At 34.4% G+C, this 26,953-nt stretch overlaps 1 protein-coding gene across 2 annotated transcripts in view; it reads left to right on the top strand.

Annotated features, from left to right (window-relative positions):
• The window catches only part of SLC10A7 (solute carrier family 10 member 7), a 167,307-nt gene that overhangs the window by 35,308 nt on the left and 105,046 nt on the right, over nucleotides 1-26,953 (top strand). For both annotated transcript variants that reach the window (XR_005556198.1, XM_039339000.1), the window contains exon 5: nucleotides 9,023-9,061. Coding sequence is in view for 1 of the 2 variants with exons in the window: in XM_039339000.1 (XP_039194934.1) it covers nucleotides 9,023-9,061 (39 nt within the window). In the remaining variant the exon portion in view is untranslated. The remainder of the gene's footprint in view (nucleotides 1-9,022; nucleotides 9,062-26,953) is intronic.

Below are 26,953 nucleotides of genomic sequence, written 5' to 3'. Positions count from 1 at the left end.
ATGCAATTATGCTATATAATGGCTATTGCTTCATGTTGCTTTCTCAAGAACACCTGCAGATCTCTTGAAAAGGGTCAGTCCTATAGCTATATGATGAATTATGCTTGTAATTACACTTGGTTAATAATACAATTGTGCAAGGAGATTTAACAATGTATATATTCTTTGTTTTTATGTACTTTTTATACTTGAAAATTAGTTTTAATACTATTTATTTTAACAAACACGAATTCCAAGGCTTAAACATAATTTTCAGAGTATTCTAAATAATAAAAAATATTTTTATTTCTTAGAATGTATTTCATAAAATAATTTTGGTATTTCAGTTCCTTAAAGAATATAGAACATAACTCTTTTTCATTGGTAACACCGTATATATAGAATGCCTTCTCTATAATGATTTAACTGATACTATTATTTGTAGCACAAAATGAATATGTTTGCAAAATTACTATAGTGAATATAACTTTTACATTGTTTATGTGATGTTTCACTAATTTTGAACCCATGTTTTTAATTTTATGTTGTAATATATTTTTATTATTTGTTATATAAAGATTTTATAAAATTAATTTAATGATTATCTGAACTTTAGTTTATTTTAAAGTAACAGTAGTAAATAAGAAGCTTAATAACTTTCAGCTATGAATAAAGCCTTCCCTCCAAGCATATACACATATAGCATAATTCAAAATTAAAAAGAATATGGAAAATTAAAGAATAACATGTGAGGTAGAAATAACATGCTGAAGAACAAGACATGTAGAGAAACAAAACTGAATAAAATCTAATTCAAAGGTTTTTAGAATAGACTATGTGGTGACCAGGGCCAATGTCCTTTATACAAACTATTTCTTCTGAAATTGTTTAGATTAAAAAAAGATTAAATTAGAATATAGCATTATATATCATGTCACTTTTTATTTACAAGATGCCTCTTTGCTCCACATAGAGTACATAAGAAATAAAAATGATGGGTGGGTATAGCCCAATGGTCTATTTGGGACTTAGCTCCTCTACTCTGCATCCCAGGAGTAAATGTTTTGAAAGTGGCTGCATGCAATTTGCTAGCCATTTTATGAGTAGACAAGCTTTCATGGCAACCAAGGTAATAACAAATAATAACAAATATGCCTACTGAATAGAAAGATAAATCCTCATTGTCTTAAAATGTTAAATCCTTCCCAGATGTAACATTCTATGTAGGAAGATTGGAACTGGCATTTAATCTTGCAGTTATTCCTAACCAAAAATAATTTTGTTGAATGATATTTTGTTGACTGGGGGAAGGAGAGGTTGAAGTTGGAGGATGATAGAAAATCCTCTAGTAAGAGATTTTAAGAAATAACACTTGAGTAGGATTTGAATTTGATTCTTTGCTTGTTCGATGTAAACCTTCCTCTTATTCTTACATCCTCCGTGATGATGCTATCATCTGGATCTATTCTCAGAGAAAATTTATAAATTCCCTATGCCTTTTATGTAATGCACCCTCTATCTGCAATTTTCTTGGAAGAGAAAGAGAACCTATATATAGCTGGGGGGATATGAAATGTAATTATTTAAAAAATGAATAGATTTTATACCTTACCAAACACCCACATATACCCATACATGCATAAATCACAGAAAGGGCACATCTTCCATTGTCCTTCCAGGCTAAGTTAGGAACAAAGGAAAATCATAAAGTTCTGGATTAGTGATGGTCTCCATTTGCATTGTATAGCAACAGGATGCATCTCTGCATAAGAAACTATATGCACCATTTTGCACAAAGGATGTTAACTTGAATTTGGGGAAAGACTTGGAAAATAGCATTTGCAGAGGGGGAATATCACAAATAATTAACAACTAGTTCACTTTCACTTTTATTTGATTAGTATTGGATAAAAGTCAGTCAGATGACCCATGTGAATAATGCATTCATGTTGCAATAATAATGTGTAAAAGTTCATTCCTTGTTTGATGCTATTGTCAGGAACTAAAGATTGATTTCCTTATATTTTTTATTAAATTTATGTTAGATTGTATCAGATCATAAGTCTGCAGAATGCCAGGTGGTACAAAGATGCTGATGTAATCGTCTCTTATTGTGTATTTACCTAGTATAAGACAATACTATTGTCTGATTTCTGCAGACATAGCTATAAAAGTGAATTCTTTTCTGAAGCCATCACTAACAGATTACTGATCTTCCTGAAGTAATAAAATACTAGAGGAATTGGTTGCCGTTGTTTTTAGAAAAACATGGGCATTAACAATAGATTACAATAATAGAAACAATGTGCTTGAGACAAATTTAGTTGGTGGGAAAATGCATTGTTTGATAGTGGGTTGGTTTTTTTTTTTTGGACATATAGCAAGTATAATGTGGTTTATAGATATAACAAAATATTAATAATGTGGAAAATATGAATAGTACTATAATTCAGTAAACAATAATAATCAGCATGGAAAAATTCCCTCTTATAAAGGCAAAGCACTAAAGTTAAATCATACAAAAAAGAGCAGAACTCAGTTGTCTAACTCTAAATGACCAAAGATATTAATGTAAAGAACTTCACTGGTGCCACAATATTTATAGACAAGATGCCAATGAGCATCCTACCTCTAGGAAGATCACCTTCATGGCAATGCCAACCCACTTTCGCTGAATAAATACAGAATAAGGCTTCTATACATACTCCTACAAGGGAAACCAGTCTTTCAGATAATATATTCACAGGTTAAGATTTTAAAAATGAAAATTAGCACTTTAGATTGTATCTGGAAGTAGTCTGAAATTGATACAGCTAATATACACTGTCAAACTAAGATGGAATGACCTAGTTTTAAATAATAGTCATCATTTCTTGAATCAGCTACAATTTTGAAATATAATAGCCAAATAGATTACCAGTTTAACTGAATAACATCATTATAGTCCATTCTATACTTCCATTATATTTGAAGGTGCTACTTTTCATTTGTTCTTTTCATAATAACTTATAAATATATTTTTTTCATCAGGATAAGGTGGAACAACAACTAAAGACACAGTATACCTAAAACTAATTCTGATATAATTGTTTGTAATTGTACAAACAGTATAAGATTATCTTGAGCTTTTGCTTGAACAGCGGGCTATAAACCTAAGTGTTCACAGAAAACGCCCACTATAATTGTTATCTGTTTATATATGAAATAGAATCTCAATAGCATTCTGGATCCCTTAGAATGTTTGAAGTGAAAATCAGTATTTTGAATACACTGTCAACTGCCAACAATGATGTGTTTAAACACCAGCTTAATAACTGTAGATAACCAGAAGCTGAAAGCAGTCACGTAAGTGAATTGGCAGAAAAAGGATGTAATACTCATTCCTTCTTTTGCTGCTTACCAAAAGGATATTAAAGGAGGTAACTGTCCTTCTCACTCTGTATAGAAATGTGGTTCTATCTGTCCTCTAGAAACCCCCAAGTGGATAGTAAATTTGGTAGACTTAATTATAAGATTCTGCTAAAGATGCATTCTACACAGATTCTGTTTTTGCTGTAGTCTATAGCAGATTACATGTAAAGATGGCCCAGAATATAGATAATATTTGTAAATGTAAATAACTCTGCATTTATAATAGCTGCAGAAATCATATTTGTAAATGCTGCATCCCATAGATTGAATACATATATAGACGTTATGATAATCTTATTGATTAGTATCCATTTTGGGCTTTTCTTTTTTAAAGCTCAGGTTCAATGGCTAATTTTTAATTCAGGGATTTAAAAACAAAATTGTTTAAGTCTCTGAATACTTTGTCAGTTAAAAATACAAAATAAATTGCTTCAATTTAATTTAAATTCTGGCAGCTCTAGTCCAGTACATACCACATGTATTAGATAGGAACTTCGGAAATTCCCAGTCAGTATATATATCCAGTAGGTTTGGTTAGAGAAAGCTGCAATGAATTATGAACTGAAATCTCCTTTCTCCCTACAATGGATACTGTCACTGGCCAGTACAATTAGCCCTTGACTTTTGACCACAACAGAGCCCCAAAATTATGTTAACAAACAAAGCAATTGTTAAGTGAGTTGTACCCATTTTATGACTTTTTTTGCCACAGTCATTAAGCAAATCACTGCAGTTATTAAATGAATCATGTAGTTGTTAAGTGAATCTGGCTTCCCCATTGACTTTGTTTGTTGGAAAGCAGCTGGGAAAGCTACAAATGGTGATCACATGATCTTGAGGCAGAGCAACTTTCATAAATACATGCCAATTGCCAAGCACCTGCGTTTTGATCACATGAGCACGGGGATGCTGCAGCAGTCGTAAGTGTGAAAAAGAGAAGTCACTTTTTTCAATGCCATTTTAATTTCAAATGGTCACTAAACAAATGGTTTTAAGTTGAGGACTACTTGTCTGTGGAAATTCTCAGTCGTCCAGGTCATGGTTGTCCCAAAGGTGTTTTTTGTTTCGTTTCTCATCCAAGAAGCTTTGTCAGTTCAGGAACTGACAGAAGCTTCTTGGATGAGAAATGAAACATTTTCAAGGGAAAAAAACCAAGAAAGTCTAGTTGCCTTTTGAGAATTACTTGTATTCAAGTAGCCTCTTATAAATGAGAGAAAACTAAACTTTTTCTATTGTCTGGCTGTATTAAAACTTATTCCACTTCTTTTGAATTTTATTTTGAAAAAAAATTGAAAATTTATTATGAAAACTATTATGTAATTGCTAGATGTGTGAAAGAAAGAATGAGAACAAATCAATAATAGGATTATCAAGTAAACATACAGTAGGCCTAAGTGTCATCCAGTTCTGTTTATTGGAAAAATAAATGAGCTGAACAATATGATACTCTATATCCAGAGCAAGATATTACTGAATTTTCTATGCTCATTATAAAATAGAAGCTGGACTTTACAGTTTTATTACAAATAATGAAGTTTTAAAAACCACAAGACTTTTGGGGGCATGAAATGAGAATTGTTTTTACTTCAAGAGACTATTTTATAGATATGTAGTTACCTGTAGAACAGTTCACACATTTTTATTTTGCTATCCTGAAATAGTATTTTTTAATATCCATTTACAGTTATTTAAGGGTCCCTGCGTGCTTAAAACAGCATCTGAATATAGATACTTTCTCTCTCTCTCTCTTAAATAAAGCTACATCACAACTTGAATGTTCCATCAATGCAGAAGAATGAGACGGGAGTTATAGCTGGAACAATATGTAAAAATACTGCTCGTAAAAAAAAGCCTTTATTAACTGTCATCATCCCCAGAATATATGTTCAAATAAATGTTGTGTAATAACTAAATTTGAGATTAATAGGTCCCTTAAGAAATGGTGAAGTCATTCAGGATAGTCAGTGAAAAATAGGCTGCAAGAATGTAAAATGCACATATTGTCCTGCTTGCATGCTCTCTCTGGTGTCCTTCCCATTTGTCAATGTCGGCAAGCTCTGTTCTCATTAAAACATTCGTGCACAAAAGAAACTTAATTTTCTTAAGAGGAAAGGACACCTGATTCAATTTAGCATCTGTAGCCAATAACTTGAATATATATTCTTTTTCAGCCTGGAGTCAAACAAATAGTGATGAGTGGCAACTGAAATAAAATACACTGCTTTTTAACCAATCACCATTATTTTTGCAGCCTCTAAGGTATGCGCTTTGCAGACTAGAGGAAACACCCGCTTCTTAAAAAGTGCAGTTAACATTTAACTGGGATAATAATCCTTTTTATTCCAAAACAAGATTTTTCACAAGCTAAATAAGGCAACCATAGTTTTTAGACCTCTTCACATTATAATATGTAATAGATTTTACCTATCTAACACTAAAAGCATCTTGTATTCATATGCTTCCAAGGTAGTGGCCATCCAGTATGGTTTCAAGCTGTAAGATGTAAACATCTATGTACCACAAATACTTGTACTGTTTTGTTATGTTAATTTAATGCATATAATGCATTTATCCCATGCCTAAACCAGAGAAAGTAGTGATAAATAACAGTAACTGCAATTTTATTATAGTCAGAATATTCAGATACAGTCAAAAACTAGCCCAAGTAGGCATATTACAGGATTGCAGTCCATACTGCTTATAGTCATATCTTTTTGGTCAGTATAAATTTATTTGAATTTTGTGCTACTAATTATCTACCCTTTTATGCCTAGTATTAAATTTTATATCTAGAATTAATTTTTGTAAGTGTGGCATTTTTATCTTATTGCTAGAATTAGTATATGTGTAGTGCATATGCTTAACCTAAGAGAGAACTAATTTCAGGAACATTTTTAAGCATGTACTAGGAGAAAAAAGGTAAAGGTTACCCTACACAGTATTTTCAATTAAATGAAAACATTAATTCATGACTTGTATTGACCACTGAAAAATTAACAGTATTGATTTCTAAATATTCCAGAGAAGAATTACAATTCTATACTTTTCTTCCCAAAGTGATAGGTAAATATTATGCCAATTTGCATTAATAAATGATTTGCTACAAGTCTGTTAGTTCTAAGCCAGGATTTGGTTTTGTTTGCATGCAATCAAAAGCAGAAAAGTGGGATGAGTCTTCAGTTACTTTTGCCTGTTGTAATTGCTGAAGTACACAATATGAGGATTCAGAAATGGTTTTTTTTTTAGTTATTTTAGCTGTTCCCAATTTCCTCTTTCATTATTACTTGCCAGTGGTTTGGCAGACTTTATTCTGTGCATTTCATTTGACCATGTTTCCCAGGGAAAATGATGTGGAATAAAACCAAAATTCTGCTAAGGATAAAGAAAAGAAGGACACCAAGTAATATCAGAGTTTTTCTAATCCCTCTGATTTGAAATCTTAAATATCTTAAGGTTTGGGCCTTATAAGGCTTAGTACCTGTTACAAACCTGCTTTGTGACTTAGATTAACAGGAGAGGCTCTCTTTAAGATTCTCCAGCTGTGACTGATGCTGCAGCTCTGTCTGCTATGCAGGAGAAGGCCTACTTATTGTAGCACCTAAGCTAAGGAATGCTCTCCCTAGGAAGATGTATTTGGCTACCATTCATTGAATGGTCTGAAAGAAAATAGCAAAAAATACAGTAGTAGAGTACAAGCTACGTTTTTTGTGAAACATATACAATATAGCCAGAAATAGCTGTTGTTCAGTGGTTAACTGTTGTATTTCTTTCTATCTTTAAGCTACTTAAACAAAAAAAAATAAAAAGCCTCTTCAAAAAAACCATTATATATAATATATAACTAAGAATGTTCAGGAGAAGAAAATGGTGAGTGCCTAAAATATAACATGGTATCAAATACCTCTAGGTCTGTAATACACCCAAGAAATTTTGCTCTCAAGGGCCTCCTCATTTTGTCTATATTGTAAGAAATTCAGTCATAACATTCAGTCATCAATTCATGTTTAGCCCATATCCTTCCCATCATAATGTCAGGGATGACCATTTGAATACAGGTAGAATTCATGAATCCATTCTACAAGCACTGTAATGTGCCCTTCAAGGCAGTAGGATACCAGAAGAGATCTTGGGAGATGATTAGAAGAATAGGAACAGTCTTGTAAGAACAGGTGATTCTTCAGATACCTGAACTTAACTTAAATCACATTGCTTCATATGTCATAGATTATTTCCTCAAGGTTTATCAAGGTGTGGAATTGCAAGTTGAAATCCTAATGTTACATTCTGACTTGTTAAACCATATCATGTTTACTGATTGTTGCTAAGATAATTATTTGGACTGGTTCCTCCTCCTCGTGTTCAAAGGCAGATGCTGATAAAGTAGAGGTGTGAAAATATTTTGTTGTAATTTTATAACTGTCAACTGTGATATTTTATTTAGCTGTTTCTATTCAGAAGCTCTCCCCACAACATGGAATGCCATATGCCATTGTCCTTTTTAGCAAGCAACCAAACAAGGAAGCAAAGCAAAACAAATATTACAAGACTGTGCTTGCTTGTGTATGGGCCATTGAGCCCTGTGGTCCAGGGCTATCTTTTATTGATAAGGCCAGCCAAGGATGACTCTAACGAAATTATCAAAGCTTTGAATAAATTATGAACTTGAATAAGAAAGCTAAGCTCTCTGGAACCAAGCATCTCATTAGCCATTCATTTTCATTGCATTCTCATAATAGAGCAGTAGGTTCTACTCAGCGTAGCCTGTGTTTTGGACTGGGTTCAAACTTTCAAACTCTTTCAAAAATCTTTTACTCTATGGCTGGAAGATGTCCTTGGTGGTAACTTTGATTCTGCTTCTGTTTTCCATGTAAATGGCACGTTTTCTTTTCTCTGCCCCCCCCCCTTTTTATGCTGTACTTGTTTCTACATCATCGGACTGGATGCCATGGAAGAATTCCTTCCTTTATGGTAAACTTGAAGCTTTACAAGATTTAAGCATTTTCTGTTTCTCAGAATTTAGTAGTTTGTCAGAATGCTTTTCCCCAACATTATTTCTTGGATATTTAGGTAAGCTAAACATTTCTTCAAACTCAGTTGAGTCATTTATTTTTCTTTTTTCTTTTTGCTGGATTCATTATATTCTTTCTGGCCTTTGGAATTAAAGCACATAGATAAATTGTAATTTTACTGCAGTATATATTCAGCTAAATGCTTGTAGCAAAATGTAAATTCAGTATTCTACTTGAAATACACTAAAATATACTTAAATATATATTCTGTTCAGATAAGCATCGTACTATTAATTACATATTACATTATTTTTCCACTGACTTCCTTTTAAAAAATAAGTCTACCTGTGCTTTTCCTATAAGGAATTTTGTAAAGCATAAACATGGTAATTGATGTTTTTTTTAACAACTTCCTTTATAGATTTTTAAGCTGCCCAATGAGTATAAAAGTAAAATGCGAATTGTAAACATAAATAATAAAATAACTATTATCTGAAATGTGACTTTACATAGGGTATTTGCAATGATTTTAAATGGCAGTAGTTTACTAGAATATATAAATTAAGTTCAGTATTATACATGAAATAGCAAGATTATTATTGATGTTTCTTTCATTCTTTTAGGCAGCTGCTATATTTAACTCAGCCTTTGGAAGTTTTTTGGTAAGTAATATTACCTTCCAATATTGTTTCAAAGCCTTACTGTACATTTTTAACTATTACTGTATATTGAATTAAATTGCCATTATCATATATCATGCTTCTCTTTTAAATACATAAGCTTACATTTCTTTCCAGTATCTACAGCTTTCCAGAAAATTAGTACGTGAATAATCTTTGATCAGTATAATTTAATGATGCTTAAGTACGTGTTAATAGTCTTCTTAATGAGGAGACAATCCATTACTATTCAGACATTTGGGAGGCTAGTGTCAATATATTGATTTTCTAATGAGGTTTATCACACAGTCATTACTTTCTATTAAGATGCCATGGTTTTTTAAAGGAATATGGCTCAGATGATGAGAGAAGCAATGCTAATTCACCGGGTGATAAGTCACATGATTAGCATATTTTGCTGCCAGAGAACAAGCTTATTCTACATCCCAAGGGAAACTAATGGAAGGAGTAAAAATAACTGGGCCATTCAAAATATAATTTCTGAGTGTACATTTTAGCATCTCCAAGCACAATATACTGTAAAACATACAAAAAAGGAATCTCAGTAATAATTTCCCTTATTTAGTGCGTTATACAAATCAAATTCTGGGCATGGTTATATTATATTTTTATAATGTAAACTATTTAACTTCGCTATAGTCCAAATCTTTTTTATTAATGGTATTAGTAAATACATAATATAAAGATGCATGAAAATGCTCTTTATCGATCATGAATGCTTACTAATAGATTAAAATCGATGTACAAAAATGCTCTAAGGAATGTTACACAAGGTTGATAATTAGAAATGCGCTTGTATTAAGATGTGTTCTTGATGTTAAAATTTTAACTCAAAATATCTGGCATTTTTAAATTGTTCTCATTTTTTTTAGAATGTAAATTAACTTGGATACCCAGGATTGTTAGTTTTCTGTTCATCAAAGGCTGGTTTTGCAGGCATATCATGTGTAGAAAAGAACTATTTCTAGGACTGGGAAGATGGAGTAGCAATTACTGTGGGAATCTGAATCATTGCTTTAGGAGTAATGCAGTATAAATGGCTATATGTGAAGGGTCAAGATACCTTACAAGATCCCTTCCTGAGCTTCTTGCTGTTTGAGGGTTCCTCCAGCTTCTATTCATTTAGGGAGATTCAGGGAGAACTCAGGTATATGTGACTTCTATTACAACTATGAATTTGTCCCAAGTGCACATAAGCAGATGTACTTTGGATTTCCGTTTTCTCTTTAAAGAATTGATGTTTGATCTGAATACTGAGGACATTAGGCTAGATCCTTTGTCTTCCTGATCTAGATGAGATTGTGGCTATCACACTGAAGCTTGAAATGGTCTGTTAAAAGGGTTCCTCCCAGACACCTAATGGATCTCAGAGAACAGATGGTAATTTCCCCAAGTTATTGGTAGCAGTTCCACTGAGCATCTGGATAGAGTAATGGAACTGGGAAGCAATTTAAGCCTTTGGAATAATTGCTCCTGAGTAACTTCCTTTGATTGATACTTAGTAGCACTTAGTTTCTCCAAGAGAAGAAGTGACAGAAGTAATACCTGGAATGTGATAGAGGAACACAGAATTAGACTAAACTGGATTATTATTTAAGTTTGTACCATGGTGGTAAGAGTAGTGAAATAGTGAATTTTCTCTGCTTTTCTGTGATTTTATAGTGTCACTTCCATTTGGTGATTTTTTTTAAGATTGATTCTTCTGTATTAGGGAATGATGGGCAGGAAATCTCAATTCCTAATGCAAAATGTTGCTGATGAAGTCTCTTCTATTTACTCTCTGTTGGTAGAGCCATAAATGCTTGGGATAACATCTGGCAATATTATCTTTCAACTTGGGAAATGGATATTCCTTAGCATGACCTCTGCCATCTTCAAGCTTAATTCATGCCCCTGTCACTCCTTTAGGAGAATGACATGTGATCTGATAAACGTTTCTTTGAGGGAGAGAGGCATGATGTCCTGTGTTGAAGATCATAGTGGTGATCCTCTTTTCAGCAAGCCATCTCTGAACCTGTATGTTTTAAATATGAATTGTCCAGTGTCCAACTCCGGGAAGTTTATTGAGAACGTAGCAAGGAGTCGGCTACAGAAAGCTGGAGAGGGAGTGTTTTATCTGGCCTCCTTTCACTCTGCATTCAGGCTTAGATATAGAACGAAAATGGCATTGGTCACTCTAATGCACAAGTGTCAAACTTACTGTGTCACATGATGTGTCATGACATATTATGACTTTTTTTGCATTGCCGGAGCTGGGGTGGGCGCAGCCTCTGCATGATGCAACTGGCCCATGGGCTGTCAGTTTGACACCCCTGCTCTAATACATGAGCCTTGTCATGTCTTAAGTGGGATGAGTGCACTTATTCTTATTGCAGTAACGTATTTCTGTTAATCATGGTATCCTTATTGAACTACCTGAAAAGATTGGGGGTTGGAGCATCATGGTACAGTGGTTCTACTTCTTCCTTACTGGGTAGTTTCAATCAGTGGTAATAGGGAGGAGAAGCCAATCTGTTAAGAACTTTCTTATGGAATACCTATTCTTCCCCCTACTTTCTCACATACATGAAATTACTGATGGAAATCCATCAGTTCAGTGTGAAATATGAACAATATGCTGATTATAGACACCTATACAATTCACCCTAGGCAAAGCTGGACATGCTATGGAGATCTTGACCAAGTAGATGTAGCCTATTATAGTCAGACTGAACTGCTACAAGACAAAGTTGCTGTTGTTCAAACAGGATCCCTGTGTGCTTTGGGTGTAACTCTGGGTGGGATAACACCTTTCCTGAAGGAGCAGGTTTGCAGCTTGAGGGTACTCCTGGACACATGCTAAAGCTGAGTAGGCAGGTTGTGACAGAGGGAGGTTTGCCTAGCTTCTACTATTGTACTAATTTTGGCCCTATCTGAAGTGGGAGGCCCTGGCAATAGAGATTCACTCTCTTGTTTATTTATTTACTAAGGCTTATATGCTATTCCAATTAAAAGTGACTGTAGCAGCAAATACTTAATATAATAACAAGATTTAAATATTAAATATAACAACATAATGATAAAGTAATATAACAAACCCAACTATTAGAGACATCATTTCTTCAGGAGCACGCTTTCATCACATCATCCCCAAAATCCTTCCAGAAGAGCTGAGTTTTATTTATTTTCTGAATATTAGCAAGGATGGGGCCATCCTTAAGTGATATTTAGCAAAGTTGGATGGTTGGACAGTTTATCCACATGGTCCATGGTAGTGACACTCCCTAGAGTTAAGGCACAGTGTTAAGTAGCCTAGACTACTGCTATGCATTCTTCATGGGCTGTCTTTAAGATAACAGACTCTTGCATTCAATGTTTTTATATTGTGGCCATTATACTTTGGAACAGTCTCCTTCTTGAGGCCAAACTTTTGCTTTTGGAAGCTAATGAAAACAGTTCCAGAATGTATATGGCAAATAATAACTAGTAATATCCGCCTTTATAAATTGTATGGATCTGAAATATGAATGTATTGTATTATTCTAATTTTAATTTTGTTATTATTTTGAATGACTGAAAATTATGATAGCATATAAAATGGATACAGTATATCCATCCATTGCACATATAAATTGCACAGCTACTGTAAATTAATAACAATAATCTGGAAAAACTGATACAAGAAGTTCTTTTTGTTGGCTATGAAGGTTAAATCCTTAACCTAAGTAAGTATAAGTCTTTACATTCCCATATTTCATTAACATTTCAAGCATTCTGATTTATAGTTACTGAATTGTAGGCTAGACCTATAATTTGTCTGCTCATCTGGGAAAAAAGATTATTTGCCATCTTCCAGTAGAAAAAAATAGTATATTATTATTATACATCCCTATGAATAAAATCTAATGTATAACTGCCAGGTTAATTGTTACAGAAAAACTCAGTCTGATAACTGAGTTCTGTGTATTTACTACAGCCCTATAATATGTTTTAGTTCCATTAATGTTCAAATATCCTACTTAGCATCCAAGTCAGCAGCCATGAAGTTATCCATAAATTAGTCAATCCACAATCTTGACCTCATGGTCAAAACCTGGCATATTTCTAACCTATTAGAGATCAACCAGCTAGCATATTTTTTCAATTGCTAGCCGATACTTTTTCCATATATAGTTTTTGTACTGTTTATGCAACAAAGCCAAATAATTGAGATTCTCTTTCATCCATAGATTACATAATTGATCCCTTTTCTTTTTACCATTCTGTCTCTTAAACCATCAATTAATTTCTACCTTTTCTTTGAATCTATAACTACTCTGTAATTCAGGTATCCATTGTTTGCTCTTGACTTTTCTTTTTGGAGCCTAGCAAGTACAGGCTTATCCCAAAACTCCAAGATTAGTTTGACTTTTAAAACTATTCCTTTTCATTTTTTTATGTCACAATTCCTACTTCCTAGACTGAATTTTCAGAACCAACATTTTCTAAATCTATCTTTTTAAACTCTGTTTTATCTACCCACCCTTGAAGAAATAATTATTTGCGTTAGAAATCATATTAAATCTAAGATCTGATAGATGAGGCAAATTCCTAGTGGTAGAAAATGCACAGAAAGAGAATGGAATGATTGAAATAGTAAACTAGGTAGCTGAGATAGGGTTACTATACCAAAGAGGTGATAAAGAGTTGAATAGAAATATTGTGAGATGATAAGGAAAGGAGCCTCCAGAATCAAGTACAAAAATACCAAGATTTTTTAAAAAACAAAACTGAAGTAATTCAGACTGAGAGTTTGTTGGAACCTGTTGGAGTTGAATATAAAGTACTGTAGGCTTTTAAATATGAGAGCAATAGCATAAAAAGAAAATTCAATAGAAGCATACAAAGACCTTAGGAAATATTGTAAAACTAAGATATAGAAAAGTTTAGGTCACATGCTAAATAAGTTAGGATAAATTAGAGTAGATGTATAGATATGGAGTAAAATGTAAATAAATAAAAAGGGATATCTGGATATCTATGTTTGCTTATTTCAGAAATTTTCTCACACCAAAAAAATTAATTGCTGCCTTAATTGTGTGCTGTAGAGCAACATGAGGGGAGAGAACATGGTGCAGAAATAAAAGAGAGAATAAATGAACATTAATGATGATAATGATAATAATGATAAAGTTGGAAGGGACCTTGGAGATCATCTAGTCCAACCTCCTGCTCAGGCAGGAAACCCTATACCATTTTGGACAAATGGCTGTCCAGTTTCTTCTTAAAAACTTCCAGTATTGGAGCATTCACTGCTTCTGGAGGCAGGTTGTTCCACTGTTCTAACTGTCAGGAAGTTTCTCCTTAGTTCTAGGTTGCTTCTCTCTTTGGTTAGTTTCCACCCGTTGCTTCTTGTCCTGCCTTCAGGCGCTTTGGAAAATAGCTTAACTCCCTCTTCTTTGTGGCAGCCCCTGAGATATTGGAACACTGCTATCATGTCCCCTGAGATATTGGAACACTGCTATCATGTCCCCCCTCGTCCTTCTCTTCATTAAACTAGACACCCAATTCCTGCAACCGTTCCTTATATGTTTTAGCCTCCAATCTCCTAATCATCTTTGTTGCTCTTCTCTGTACTCTTTCCAGAGTCTCAACATCTTTTTTACATCGTGGTGACCAAAACTGGATGCAGTATTCCAAGTGTGGCCTTACCAAGGCTTTGTAAAGTGGTATTAATACTTCACGTGATCTTGATTCTATCCCTCTGTTAATGCAGCCTAGCACTGTGTTGGCTTTTTTGGCAGCTGCAGCACACTGCTGGCTCATATTTAAATGATTGTCCACTAGGACTCCGAAATCCCTCTCACAGTTACTATTATTGAGCAAGGTACCCCCTATACTATACCTGTACATTTGGTTTTTCTTGCCTAGATGTAGAACCTTACTTTTTTCACCATTGAATTTCATTTTGTTAGATAGTGCCCAGTGTTCAAGTCTGTCCAGATCCTCCTGTATCCTAAGCCTGTCTTCTGGAGTGTTGGCTATTCCTGCCAGCTTGGTGTCGTCTGCAAATTAGATGAGTTCCCCATCTATCCCCTCGTCCAGATCATTGATGAACATTTTGAAAAGCACTGGCCCCAGAACAGAGCCCTGGGGCACCCCACTACACACTTCCCTCCATGTAGATGCGGTTCCATTGAGGACCACACGCTGAGTACAGCCGGTCAGCCAGCTACGGATCCATCTGGTGGTAATGCTGTCTAACCCGCATTTTTCTATCTTATCAAGTAGTAGGTTGTGGTCTAACTTTGTCAGATGCCTTACTGAAGTCTAAGTAAATTATATCCACAGCATTCCTCTGGTCCACTAATTTTGTCACTTGGTCAAAGAATGCAATAAGATTTGTCTGGCATGATCTGTTTTTGACAAACCCATGTTGGCTTTTAGTAATGACTTTGTTTGCCTGTAGGTGTTCACTGATTCGTTGTTTGATTATCTTTTCCAGAATCTTCCCAGGTATTGAGGTCAGGCTGATAGATCTGTAATTTCCTGGGTACTTCCCCCCCCCTTTTTGAAGATGGGAACTACATCAGCTCTTTTCTAGTCCTCTCGTAGTTCCCCAGTGCTCCAGGATCTTTGAAAAATATAGTTCAGTGGTTCTGAGATCACATCTGCCAGTTTCTTAAGAACCTTGGGGTATTATCCATCTGGTCCTGGTGATTTGAACTCATCTAGGCTGGACAGGTGTTCACTTACCATTTTCTTGCCTATCTTAACTTGTATTTCTATTTTATTTTTTATGGCACTATTTTTGATAGTTGGTCTGTTTTTTCCCTTTATGTAAAGACAGATGCGAAAAACGAGTTAAATAGTTCTGCTTTCTCCCTGTTGCTTGTCACCTTCTTGCCACTTTCATCCACTAATGGACCAATCGTTTCCTTCACTTTTTTCTTGTTCTTTACATGTTGAAAGAAGCTTTTTTTGTTATTTTTGACTGTGGTTGCAAGCCTTAGTTCATTTTGAGCCCTAGCTTTCTTCACTTCGTCTTTCCAGGCTCGGGCTATTTGCTGATATTCTGACTTAGTTATGTGTCCCTCTTTCCACTTTCTATACTTGTCCTTTTTATCTTTCAATTGATCAAAGAGTTCTTTATGCAACCATGCTGGTTTCTTTTGAGAGTTGTTATTTTTCCTCTTTATTGGTATTGTGTTAGTTAGACTGGGCCTTTATTATCTCACTTTTCAAAATTTCCCAAGCCTGAGTTGTTTTCCCCTGGAGGATTCTCATCCATGGAATCCTTCCCAAACATATTTGGTTCAGGTATCTCTTACTGCTTGCATACTGCTTTCAGCATAAGGGAAATTGTCCCCATCTAGAATGTAGAATATTGCATTAGATGATTTTAATAGGGAGTAGGGAATCTATAATTATCTAAATGTTGGATCTAATCTTGTATCAATTTAACCAGGTATGGCGGACGTTGTAAGCTCAAGAACTTCTGAGATAATTGGATTGCATCCCCTTATAGAAACATAATTACAGATAATTTTTAAATTATGAAGTCAGACTATAAAGAAGGCTAAAATTGAGATCAGAGTGGTAGATATAGTTGAAGTACAGTTTTGTAAGGCAAATTGCTGTGCTAGGTTTGAGAGTCCTGGGTATATAAATGTGGATTGGCTTAGAAAAGGATACACATCCTCTTGGTATTCAAACATATTAGCTTTGATAGACTGCATTTATGGGCAATGACTGGCTTAAAAAGGAAACTAAGCTTCAAACTAATGTTAGCTTGGAAATGAATTCCTGTAGTTTTGCAGGCAGATATATGTGCATTTATAACTTATGTAATAACATCATAAGTCTAATTAAAACATACGCTTTTAAAGAATTAATTGTACCAGAAAACTTTTTTCTCTAGCTAGACTGGTAATAAGTAATGATAGATGAATTCAATTTACATATATTCAGAGAATATTTTATACCACAGAGAATTTTTCTAAGATAAGAAGTTAATATCATTATCTCCTCCCCTCGTTTAAAAGTTGGATTTAGAATAATTGCAGAACATCAGTGATTTGGGTTTCCCTCAAGAGAACAACTTAATAAAGTATGCTAATATTTTAGTAATTCATTCAGAGTATTTGATTGTTATTAGCAATAATTGTGGTTCAAAGATACCAGTTCCATTATGAAGTAACCCCATGAAATAGAACAGGATTTACTTTTGAGTAAATTTTTATAGTATTAGGATCAGTAGTATGCAATTAATCATAGGCTGTTTATATGTAATTTGATTTTCTAGTTCATTTATATGATTATTTCCTTGCAATATTAATGTGCTCATAGTAATCTGTAAAAGAGAATAGGTTATTTTCCTGCCTAGTTTATCACTGATTTTTTTTTTTTTTTGGTAAAAATTTTTATTTTCAACTTTACCATACATAACAATCTTACAAATACTTCAGATAAAAAATAAAACAAATTGATACACAGCACATTCGGTCTTGCCCGCCCATTTCCCCCCAAACTGCATCCCACCTCAAACCAACTTACTTCTTTCCCTCTTTTTCTTCACTTCTTACCTTCAAATCACTGATTGATTTAAAGGTAATTCAAGCTAGTTGGACAGCCTTTAAAAAAAATCTCATTTCCCTCCTTTTTCTTCCTTTTAATCTAAAAACCTCTATCCTGCTAAGCATTTTGGAGTTGCATCTTGAAGTAAAATGTTATCTGATGTTGTTTTTATTGTATACTACTTGTGCAATTATGTTAAATATTTTAGCAATTTTATTGTAATCTGAATGTTGAGAGCTTGCCAATGATAATAAATGATTGTTTTGTGAATATGACCACAAATGATGCTAATTTAAAAAAATAACACTCTACTGATGGTTAGAACATAAGAGGCAGCAGGTGGGGGGAGGGGGCTTAATTTTTGTGCTTTATGTTGAAGCAAAGATTTCTTCTAACCAGCCAAATGGAGTTTCTCTCATAAAAGATATATTGCTCCATTCTTCTGCCAGTCTGTTCACTTAACTGAGTAAAATTCTAGATTTCGCCTGTAAGCAGGTGTCTCCTGTCTCCTAAATTTCAATCTTATTTTACGGTTGAAAAAGTCACTGAAGTATTAAATAAATTGCAGTGTTATACTACTTTTCTCTTCCCTTATTTTAGACATTCGTAATGAGCCTATTATACTGAAGTGCTAATAGCTCGATGCTAAAACAAAACAAAACAAAACCCTCTGCAAATGGTTATGGTGTCTGTTTTTCAAGCACATTAAAATAATTTATTGGAGTTCTGAAATATTCTTAAAAGTTCTTTGAAAACGTCAGTAGCTAGATTTGCTGAGCAAAAATTAGAATGATTCTTGGAGTTCTTGGTGTCAGGATAGCTCAACTCTTTATGATTCCATGTTATTTTCATTTGCAGATGTGGCTTTCCATTACCTTTCCCCCAGATATTTCTTTAAGTTCCCAGTCTAGCCTTTGTAGCGCCATCATTCCCTAGAGATCATTTGTCCAAGTACTAGCCAGAGCCAGACCCCAGAGATTAGCAAAGAGAAGCTAGATGTCACTATCTATGAAAGTGTCTCTCACCGCTACCCCCTCCCAATCTATATGCTATTTCAATTCTGCATTGGAATCCTTTTATGTCTTGGAGGCTAATAAAATTCTGTTTAAAATTTTGTGTCAGTCAAAGTGTAACAGTTGTTTAGGAAATACAATATTTGTAGAACAATTCTTGATCATTTTTTTGTGAAGCTGTACATATCCCATGGGAGTAAGGCTAGATGTATTTAAACTTTTAAATTTCTTTATAATGATACATAAAATTAATCCTTTAAACTTCTCCTCCAATTCTTACAAAAAATGTCCTGCTAATAAAAATATATGGAATTCTTATCTATTCAGTTTTAGTAGGCAAAATGTTTTATGCAGGCTGACAGGACTTGTGTAAATGCATTAAGTACAATGTCCATTTTTCTTCCAAATTTGTGACACAGATTTAATTATGGGAATGACCAACAACTTACAAATCTAATTTTCATAAGCTGAGCCAACTCTTTTATTTTTTTAATAATGATGGATTTTTAGCAATGATTTCATTATTAAAGAAATTCCATGGTGTGGAATTAACCAATTGATTGCCATTTTATTTTATTATATTGCCCCAAATTCTGCTATGCCTTTTTATGCTAATTGTTCAACATTTTAAAAAAATAATATTTGAAAAGTAAAAGTGGGAAACCCCATATTATGCATTTTTAGAACACTTTTTTGAAAAAAAGGAAAAGAGAACATTAAGTGTTATTAACACACCAAATTTACTTGCTTCCATTCAGTTACCTTAATAATATAAAAAAAACTAATGTTGAATTGTACATTGGCATGTCCACAAGATTTAATTGTTGCTGTTTATTTAGTGTGTGTGTGTGTGTGTGTGTGTGATAATCCATATTCCTCCCATTTTCCCACCACAACAACCTTGTGAAGTGAGTTGGGCTGAGTGAGAGACTGACTGGTCTAAACTCTGCAAGCCACTTTTTCATATCTAAGGCAGGATTAGAATTGATAGTTTCCTGGTTTGTAGCCTAGTATTTTAACCACTAGACCATTTGATTTTAATTGGAAATTGCATAAAACTAATACAATTCACCATTTAAATCATTAATGTATGTTTGATGTGAGTTTTTAAAGGGTAGTTTCTTTTCATAAATACTTTTTGTGAAAGTGAATTGTTGACATTTAGTATATGACATTTGTTCTACATTCTGGTTTCAAGATTTTCTCATCTAATTGACTATAATGATTTATAGATATATTATTATATATTGTGCTGTATTGTCATATAATAATATCTGTATAATGTGTGCATGTGACAAAGTGCATGAATGGTTTGGACTCATCAACTACAAAGACAGTAATGAGGAGCCACCATTCAGGTCTTTATAAATTTTCTATCATAAAAAAATGAAATTTGCACCAGGGGCTCTTCCATTCTATTTTATTTATTTATTTATTTATTGAATTTATCTTGTATGTGAAAAGTAGTTTGTGGTCATTCTAGGATGAGATTGTTTGAGACCTTGTAGATTGCCATTAACATGTTGAATTGTACTTGACAGTTAATATCTGAGGAAGATTGGCAGTTAAGAAATATAAAATATAAACAAACATATGTAGCACATATAGATGATGGCATTGCTGTTCCTTATTTAGCATGTCTTCTAGCTATTTATTACTAAGTTTCAGCATATAAATCTGCAAAAGTTTATGAGGTGGCTGCCAGAATTATGCTAAATTATTTCCAAATCTTTTCTACTATTTTAACTTCATTATCTATCAGGGAATATAGAATTGCCTTAGAAAAAAGCAAACATTTCTTCATGCAACATGTAATCAGTCTGTGAAATATAGTGCCTACATGCACTACACTGGTTGCTATTGGTTTAGATAACTTCAAAGAGAACTAGACAAATTCCTAGAGGACTATTTAATCAATGGCTACTAGTCTTAAAAGATTGGACACCATTTCTGGGCATGGAACATCCAGTCTCCAAATACTGCTCAAGAGCAACAGTGTAAGAGAAAGCTTCCCTTCATCTCCTCTACTTATGGGCTTCTTAGATGCATCTGATGAGCCATTGTGCAAGATGGAACGCTGGCTCAATGAACATTTCACCCAAAGTAGTTAAGAAGTGGTCCCCAACTAAGGTCATGCAAACATAGAAAGCACTTTATCAGTAAGATTTTTTTTCCTGTACCTTTGCTGGGATTAATTAACACCATGGATGAAGAAATATAGCCATAAAGTTTGCTGATTTGTTCTTGTGATTTTTGATATCTGCCAGTGGGGAAAAAACTCTTTAATGGAGGATATTTGTAACAATACCTATCTCTCACTCCCAGCGTCTCAGTCTTTGAACATTACTATAGCAACTAGTAATTGTATGTACTAATGAGCCATTGGTGCACTTACCGTATTTGAAGTTTGCCTCCTATTGACCTCCTGCCTATCAGTACACCTGAAACAAATGGCTAATGTGACCTATTAGGGTACACCCTGTTGTGCATTATTGCTTAATTGCACTGTAGTTCACTGATACCAGTTTTCTTAAAGTTAGATACTATTGGTCTTAGGATCAGAACATAATGTTAGTCTTTTTAAGAATCATTTTTAATAAAATGGAGTTTCATATATGTGGAAAAAATATTTTCAGGACACAAAACAATTTATATGATTTTCTGCCACCATTATGGGTTGTTGTTGTTTTTTTGACTGACATTGAAGATGAAAGATTTACAGATGTAGATTCCATTTATTGATTAAAGACTGTACACATTTGAAATAAAAATGTCTTCTAGGAGTATACTCCATGTGTGATGTTTCAGATATTAAATTATTAATGTTGTTATGAAAAATGGTTCATTTAGAAAAAATGGAAAATTGAAAAACCCCCTCTTTTAATTTGTATGTAATAACATCCCCATTTTGATAGTATTTGCTTAAAGAAGTAGTCTGCGGCCTACAGCTTTAGTTTAGAATAATTAATTACATCTTTAGAGCTTGTATTTGATATATGCAAAATTCTCACATATTGCACTTTCTTTTGCACAGTTAAGCAAACCTATAACCTATGAATGTATGCACCATAGATTAAAAAAAAAACAATGGCACCTTATGGTAGCTACTTTCAAGGAAGGTTATGAGTTCAAAGTTAGTATTATATTGTTAAGCACTAGCAACTGGAAATTAGAGGGGTTTGAACTTTGGGATTTTGGCATTTGAGTGGGGTTTATGAAGGATTAGACTGATGAAATGGTATCAGAGTGTTGGTGGTCTGGAAAGATTTGAAAAGGAAAGAATAAAGAAAGAGTATTCTTGTAGTGACTAGCTAGGATAGGATTTAATCACAGTTCTGTGGAATTGAATTCCTTTGAGAAAATATTATTCCAATGCTTGAGGCAGCAAATTATGTACCGATTGGAAAGTCCTATAAGCAACATGGTAGCCATCATTATCCATGGAGTAGCTGGTGGGAACCAAGCCTATATTGTGGAATGGAAGGGAGGTCTATGGAGGATTGGTTTAGACTTCTTAGTGGCCTTCAAGAATTTTGCATTTTAAGACCTAGGATTGCAGTGAGTCTTTTTGTGCTTTTGTAGTGACATGGAAACTCCTTTAGGAAATCTAAATTGCATAACAGCCTGTATTCAGACATATCTTTCTGCTGACTGAAAATATATACACATAGACACTCAAGTAAATGCTTTGTGCTATTTTTGTTCATAAGGGAAGGATCATTTGTGTTGCCCTTTTGTCAAGTGCTGTAAGGTCCAGTCCTTTCTTCTGTGCTTTCTCACATGGAACTGCTGAGGAAAAATCTTCCATAATTTATTATGCTATTCAGTTTTATTTCTGTTGATGATTACTTAATGATTTGTGAGTACAGTTGTAGCTTATAGAGTCACTGAAATATGCAAATCCTTACACTATTATAAAATTATGATGTAGGAAAGGTTTATATGAGTTATCATATGTAAAGCAAAAATGGGCTATTAATATGCTTTAATAATTTGGGTTTCTCTTTCTAATTTGTGGAAGTCAATTTGCTGCACTGTATGCAGTCTGAAGCTCCCAAATATAGTGAGAATGTGAAATCTTGCTACTTAATTTAAATAATAACATTATTTGTGGTTTTCAGAATACTTTTCTAGGTATTCAAACAGAAAAATCTAGTAATCGAATTGTATACTAAGTTCAAAGAAAATAGGCAGCTAAGGGACTTCAATGGAAGAAATGGTAGACTGAAGATAATTTCATGAAAAGCAGAATGAAGAGCCAGTGAGTAAACCAGCTCTTCAATAATTCCTCTCCAGAGAGGGAGAGGACTTGAATCACCCATAAATGCTCCAGAGAGCTGCTCCTCATGAAGAGACCACAAGGTAGCCATCCTTGACAGGCTTAGGGCTCTTCGAGGCAAGGAAATAACCATTTTCTCAAGCTGTAGCCGGTGTCTTTGAAGGAATATTGCATATTTCGTTTTCTGATCACTTTTGGAAATTGCTTGTTAACTGTTTTTCAACTATTAGGAAACTTTGGATCAACACATTTTACAGCCCTAGGTGAGTTTCCTCCAATCCTTAGGGAAAGAAGTTTTAAATACAAGTTTAAGGACTTAATTTTTTTAATGAGCAAGAAAAGAGTGATTAAAACTTAGAAACAGATTAAAATCTAGATAAATTTGAAATCTTCGAATAAAGAATCCTTCCCATGGAAAATTACTTTTGTTTTGAAATTAAAAAAAAATAAAACTTTTTAACAGTTGGACACTACAGATAACTAGAAGGAACTCAATATTGAAGGACGAGAGCACTTAAATTTGACTTAAAATACAGAATGAAGCAAGATTCTTTAACGTGGGAGATATTGAAGAATATTTTTGAACACTGGACCCAGAAGTTAATTTTTTAAGAGTGCCTGCCTCTATAGATTGACTGTGTTTAAAAGAAGTTATAGAAAGAGAACAAGTGTTATCTGACAAGATAGAGAAAAGAAAAGAATAAAGGAAGAGTATTCTTGTAGTGATTAGCTAGGATAGAATTTAATCACAATTCTGTAGAATTGAGTTCCTTTGAGAGAATATTATTCCAATGCTTGAGACAGCAAATTATGTACTGATTGGAAAGTCCTATAAGAAACTGGACCGAGAAGTTATTTTTTTAAGAGTGTCTACCTCTATAGATTGATTGTGTTTAAAAGAAGTTATAGAAAAAGAACAAGTAGAGACTTATTTGAAAAGAATTTTAAAAGTGACAGACTACAAGAATCAATGGCAAAGAATGTTAAACTAGAATAGACTTACAAAAGGAACCAGCTGTTGTCTTAGTAATTAAAAGGGATTTGCAAATAATAAACTAAGAGAGTGACCTGAATAATTTTCCTATATTGGATTTACAAAAGTGATTGGTAAAAGCTATGAAGAATTTGTAAGAAGGGCAAAGAAAAAAAAAAAAAAAGAAATCAAATTCTAGAAGACTATTTGAAGGTATTAAAGATCAAGATTGTTAGTAGTAAAAAGAAGGAATATAAATCAAGGTTAAAATAGATATGTTATCTCAGGTAACCCTTAATGGACTTTCAGAAATTCCTGATTACTGAGATGACAAGGCTTTAAGAATTTGTTTACAGATAAGAGATGTGATATAGGAAGAAGAGATCATTTGTTGTATTTTAAGAGAAGGTGATATATTACTAATTTTTTTATACTGGTTGTGATGAAGGGAGAAGTAACTTCTTCATATAATTCTTTTCTGTTTTATTGTGTTTTTTCTTTATTTTTTTCTGTACTTTCTATTTTTTCTGTTTTAGTTATATTAGTTTTATTGTCCTAACTAATTTTTAATAAAATGAATAAAAACAAAGAAAATAAACAGACTGTACTTTGCTGTGACTGAAGCAAAAGCAAAGAATAGAAAAATAACATTTAAATAATTTCTCCTTGCAGTTTACTTGTAAATGAATAAAACAGGTAGAAATTATGGAATCACAACACAGAAAGCAAAATTAAATAAAATCGCCTATAAAATTTGGCAAGGGACTATGAAAGGAATGCTTTTCAAACCTGCATTTATCCCCTTTAAAATTTTAGGACAGTTCTGGGCAAATGGTATTGCACTTCTGTTTGGGAAAAAATACGCTTTTTGAATAAATATCCAATTTAAAAAACCTATCGTACTATTAATTTTTAAATGTGTATAGCTTGAATATGGCTGTCATAAATGCTTATGCTCACTTGAGAAATAAAAGTCATCTAGTTCAGGGCTTTTCAACCTTTTCACCCATTGTACCATTTTTAGGATATGGCAATATCCGAGTACCACCAGTCGCCTAGCAAGGTGTCAAAAACCTGATGACCAAAAAAAAAAAAAAAAGGAAAAAAGTGATGAAGTACAGGTAATCGTTGACTTACAACAGTTCACTTAGTGACTGTTCAAAGTTACAATGGCACTGAAAAAAGTGCCCCCCAAGACACAGCCGAGCAAGACACCTGCCTGCCCACCCGGCGGCGCTTTTCCTCCTGTTCGAGGTTTTCATTGTTGTGAGCATTTCTGTTGATGATTGGCAGCGGGAGTGGGGGGGGTATTTGGTTTTTATTCCCATCTGCTGGGTGGTTGCAGCACGTTTTGGTCACTTCACGTGATCCTGGGACACTGTGACCATCATAAATATGAATCAGTTGCCAAGCATCTGAATGTAAATCACAAGACCCTGGAGATGCTGCAACATTCCAGCTGATCGGCGCTTCTGGGCTCAGCAGAAGTGCCAGGATCAGCGCTGAGCTCCAGCTAGAGCCTGGTGCTGATCCTGGCGCTTCCACTGAGCCTTGACAGCCCCGAAGAAGCACCGATCAGCTGGAAAGCAGCACTGATCGTAGCGCTTCCTCTGAGCCCTGGCAGCCCTGCAGCTCCAGCCATTTCTCGCTCAGGCTTGTGCAGTGCTGCCACTGGTTCAGCTCGTTCCCCTCCCCCGCTACCACTTTCCTAGAATGGTTGCGTACCACCTGCCAGGTGCCAATGTACCACAGGTGCTACCCATACCACTGGTTGAAAAGCCCTGATCTAGTTAAGGGTTCAGCCATATTCCTTTCAGCAAAGCATGAAAAATGGAGAAAGGATTTCAAAAGATCTAGTGAATATAAGAATAGCCTTCCTCTCTTCTTCCACTCTCAATTCTCAATTGCCATATAAATAAGGAAAGGAACATACTAAACTGTATGCATTCCAGAGTGAAGGATCTTTATTTTGTCCAATGAAGCTCAGTAACAGCTGAGTCTGTTGCCTATAGGTTCAATTTCTCAGTTACCTGGCACAGGAGTTGGTGTTCCAGAGGTTTATAAATGCCAACTCTCAAAGTTCTCAATGCATACTTCTTAGGAATCCTAGGCGTTGTTCATGAATAAAGCAAGTATCACAAGTATATTCTTGAGAGAAATTTGAAACATGGATGCTACTTTCTAATACTGAAGTTTCATTACTCTGTAATGTAGTAGTAAAGTACCATCTGGTTTAAGTTGTATTAAAAGGTAAAAGTTTCCCTTGTCTAGTCATGCCCGATTTTAGGGGGCGGTGCTCATCTCTGTTCCTTAACGAAAGGAGGCAGTGTTGTCTGAAATATTTCCGTGATCATGTGGCCAGCACGACTATATGCTGCGCTGTACAGAATGCTGTTCCTTTCCCACTGAAGTGGTACCTATTTATATACTCACCTTTGCATGCTTTTGAATTGCTGGTTAGCAGGAACTGGAGCAAGTAACAGGAGCTCATCCCATTGCACGGCACTTTGGTCTCAAACCTGAGCTGTCAGCTTTCCAGTTGACAAGTTGTCTTTAACTGCTGAGCCATCTCACTTCCCTTTAGTTAGGATTATCTATAGTAACATAATCCCACTGCTTCTTTTATTCCTACAAACAGCTATATATGCAAAACATTACATACATTCTTGAAAAATGTATGTCATGTCAACTGAATAACTCCTGTAAAGATATCTCCCCCCCCCTCTGTGTGTAACAGCTATTTAAGAGAGAATGCCATCCCTGAAACAAGCTAAGTATAATTCTGAATCATTTGAGTAGCATGAGCAATATTGAGTACAGGCCATATGCTTTTCAAAACCTAAACTAGGGTTCAGAGGAGAAGTACTCATCTGTGTATAGCAATCTATCCAGTAACACTATAGAAACACTTTTTTACTACTACTGGTTTTTAGCAATGAATGGAGCACCTAAAGCACCTATAACAGTGATGGCAAACCTTTTAGAGACTGAATGCCCCAAAACCAGCCCCGCCCCTGCCCCCGCTCCTGCCCCCCCATCCACCCCGCCCCCACCCCCTGTCCGCCCACAGGGCC

The sequence above is a fragment of the Crotalus tigris genome, unplaced genomic scaffold (assembly GCF_016545835.1).
Source record: "Crotalus tigris isolate CLP2741 ecotype Arizona unplaced genomic scaffold, ASM1654583v1 scf7180000017725.2566008, whole genome shotgun sequence".
Taxonomy (NCBI): domain Eukaryota; kingdom Metazoa; phylum Chordata; class Lepidosauria; order Squamata; family Viperidae; genus Crotalus; species Crotalus tigris.
The sequence above is the reverse complement of the archived record's forward strand: the minus strand, read 5'-3'. Positions and strand labels throughout refer to the sequence as shown.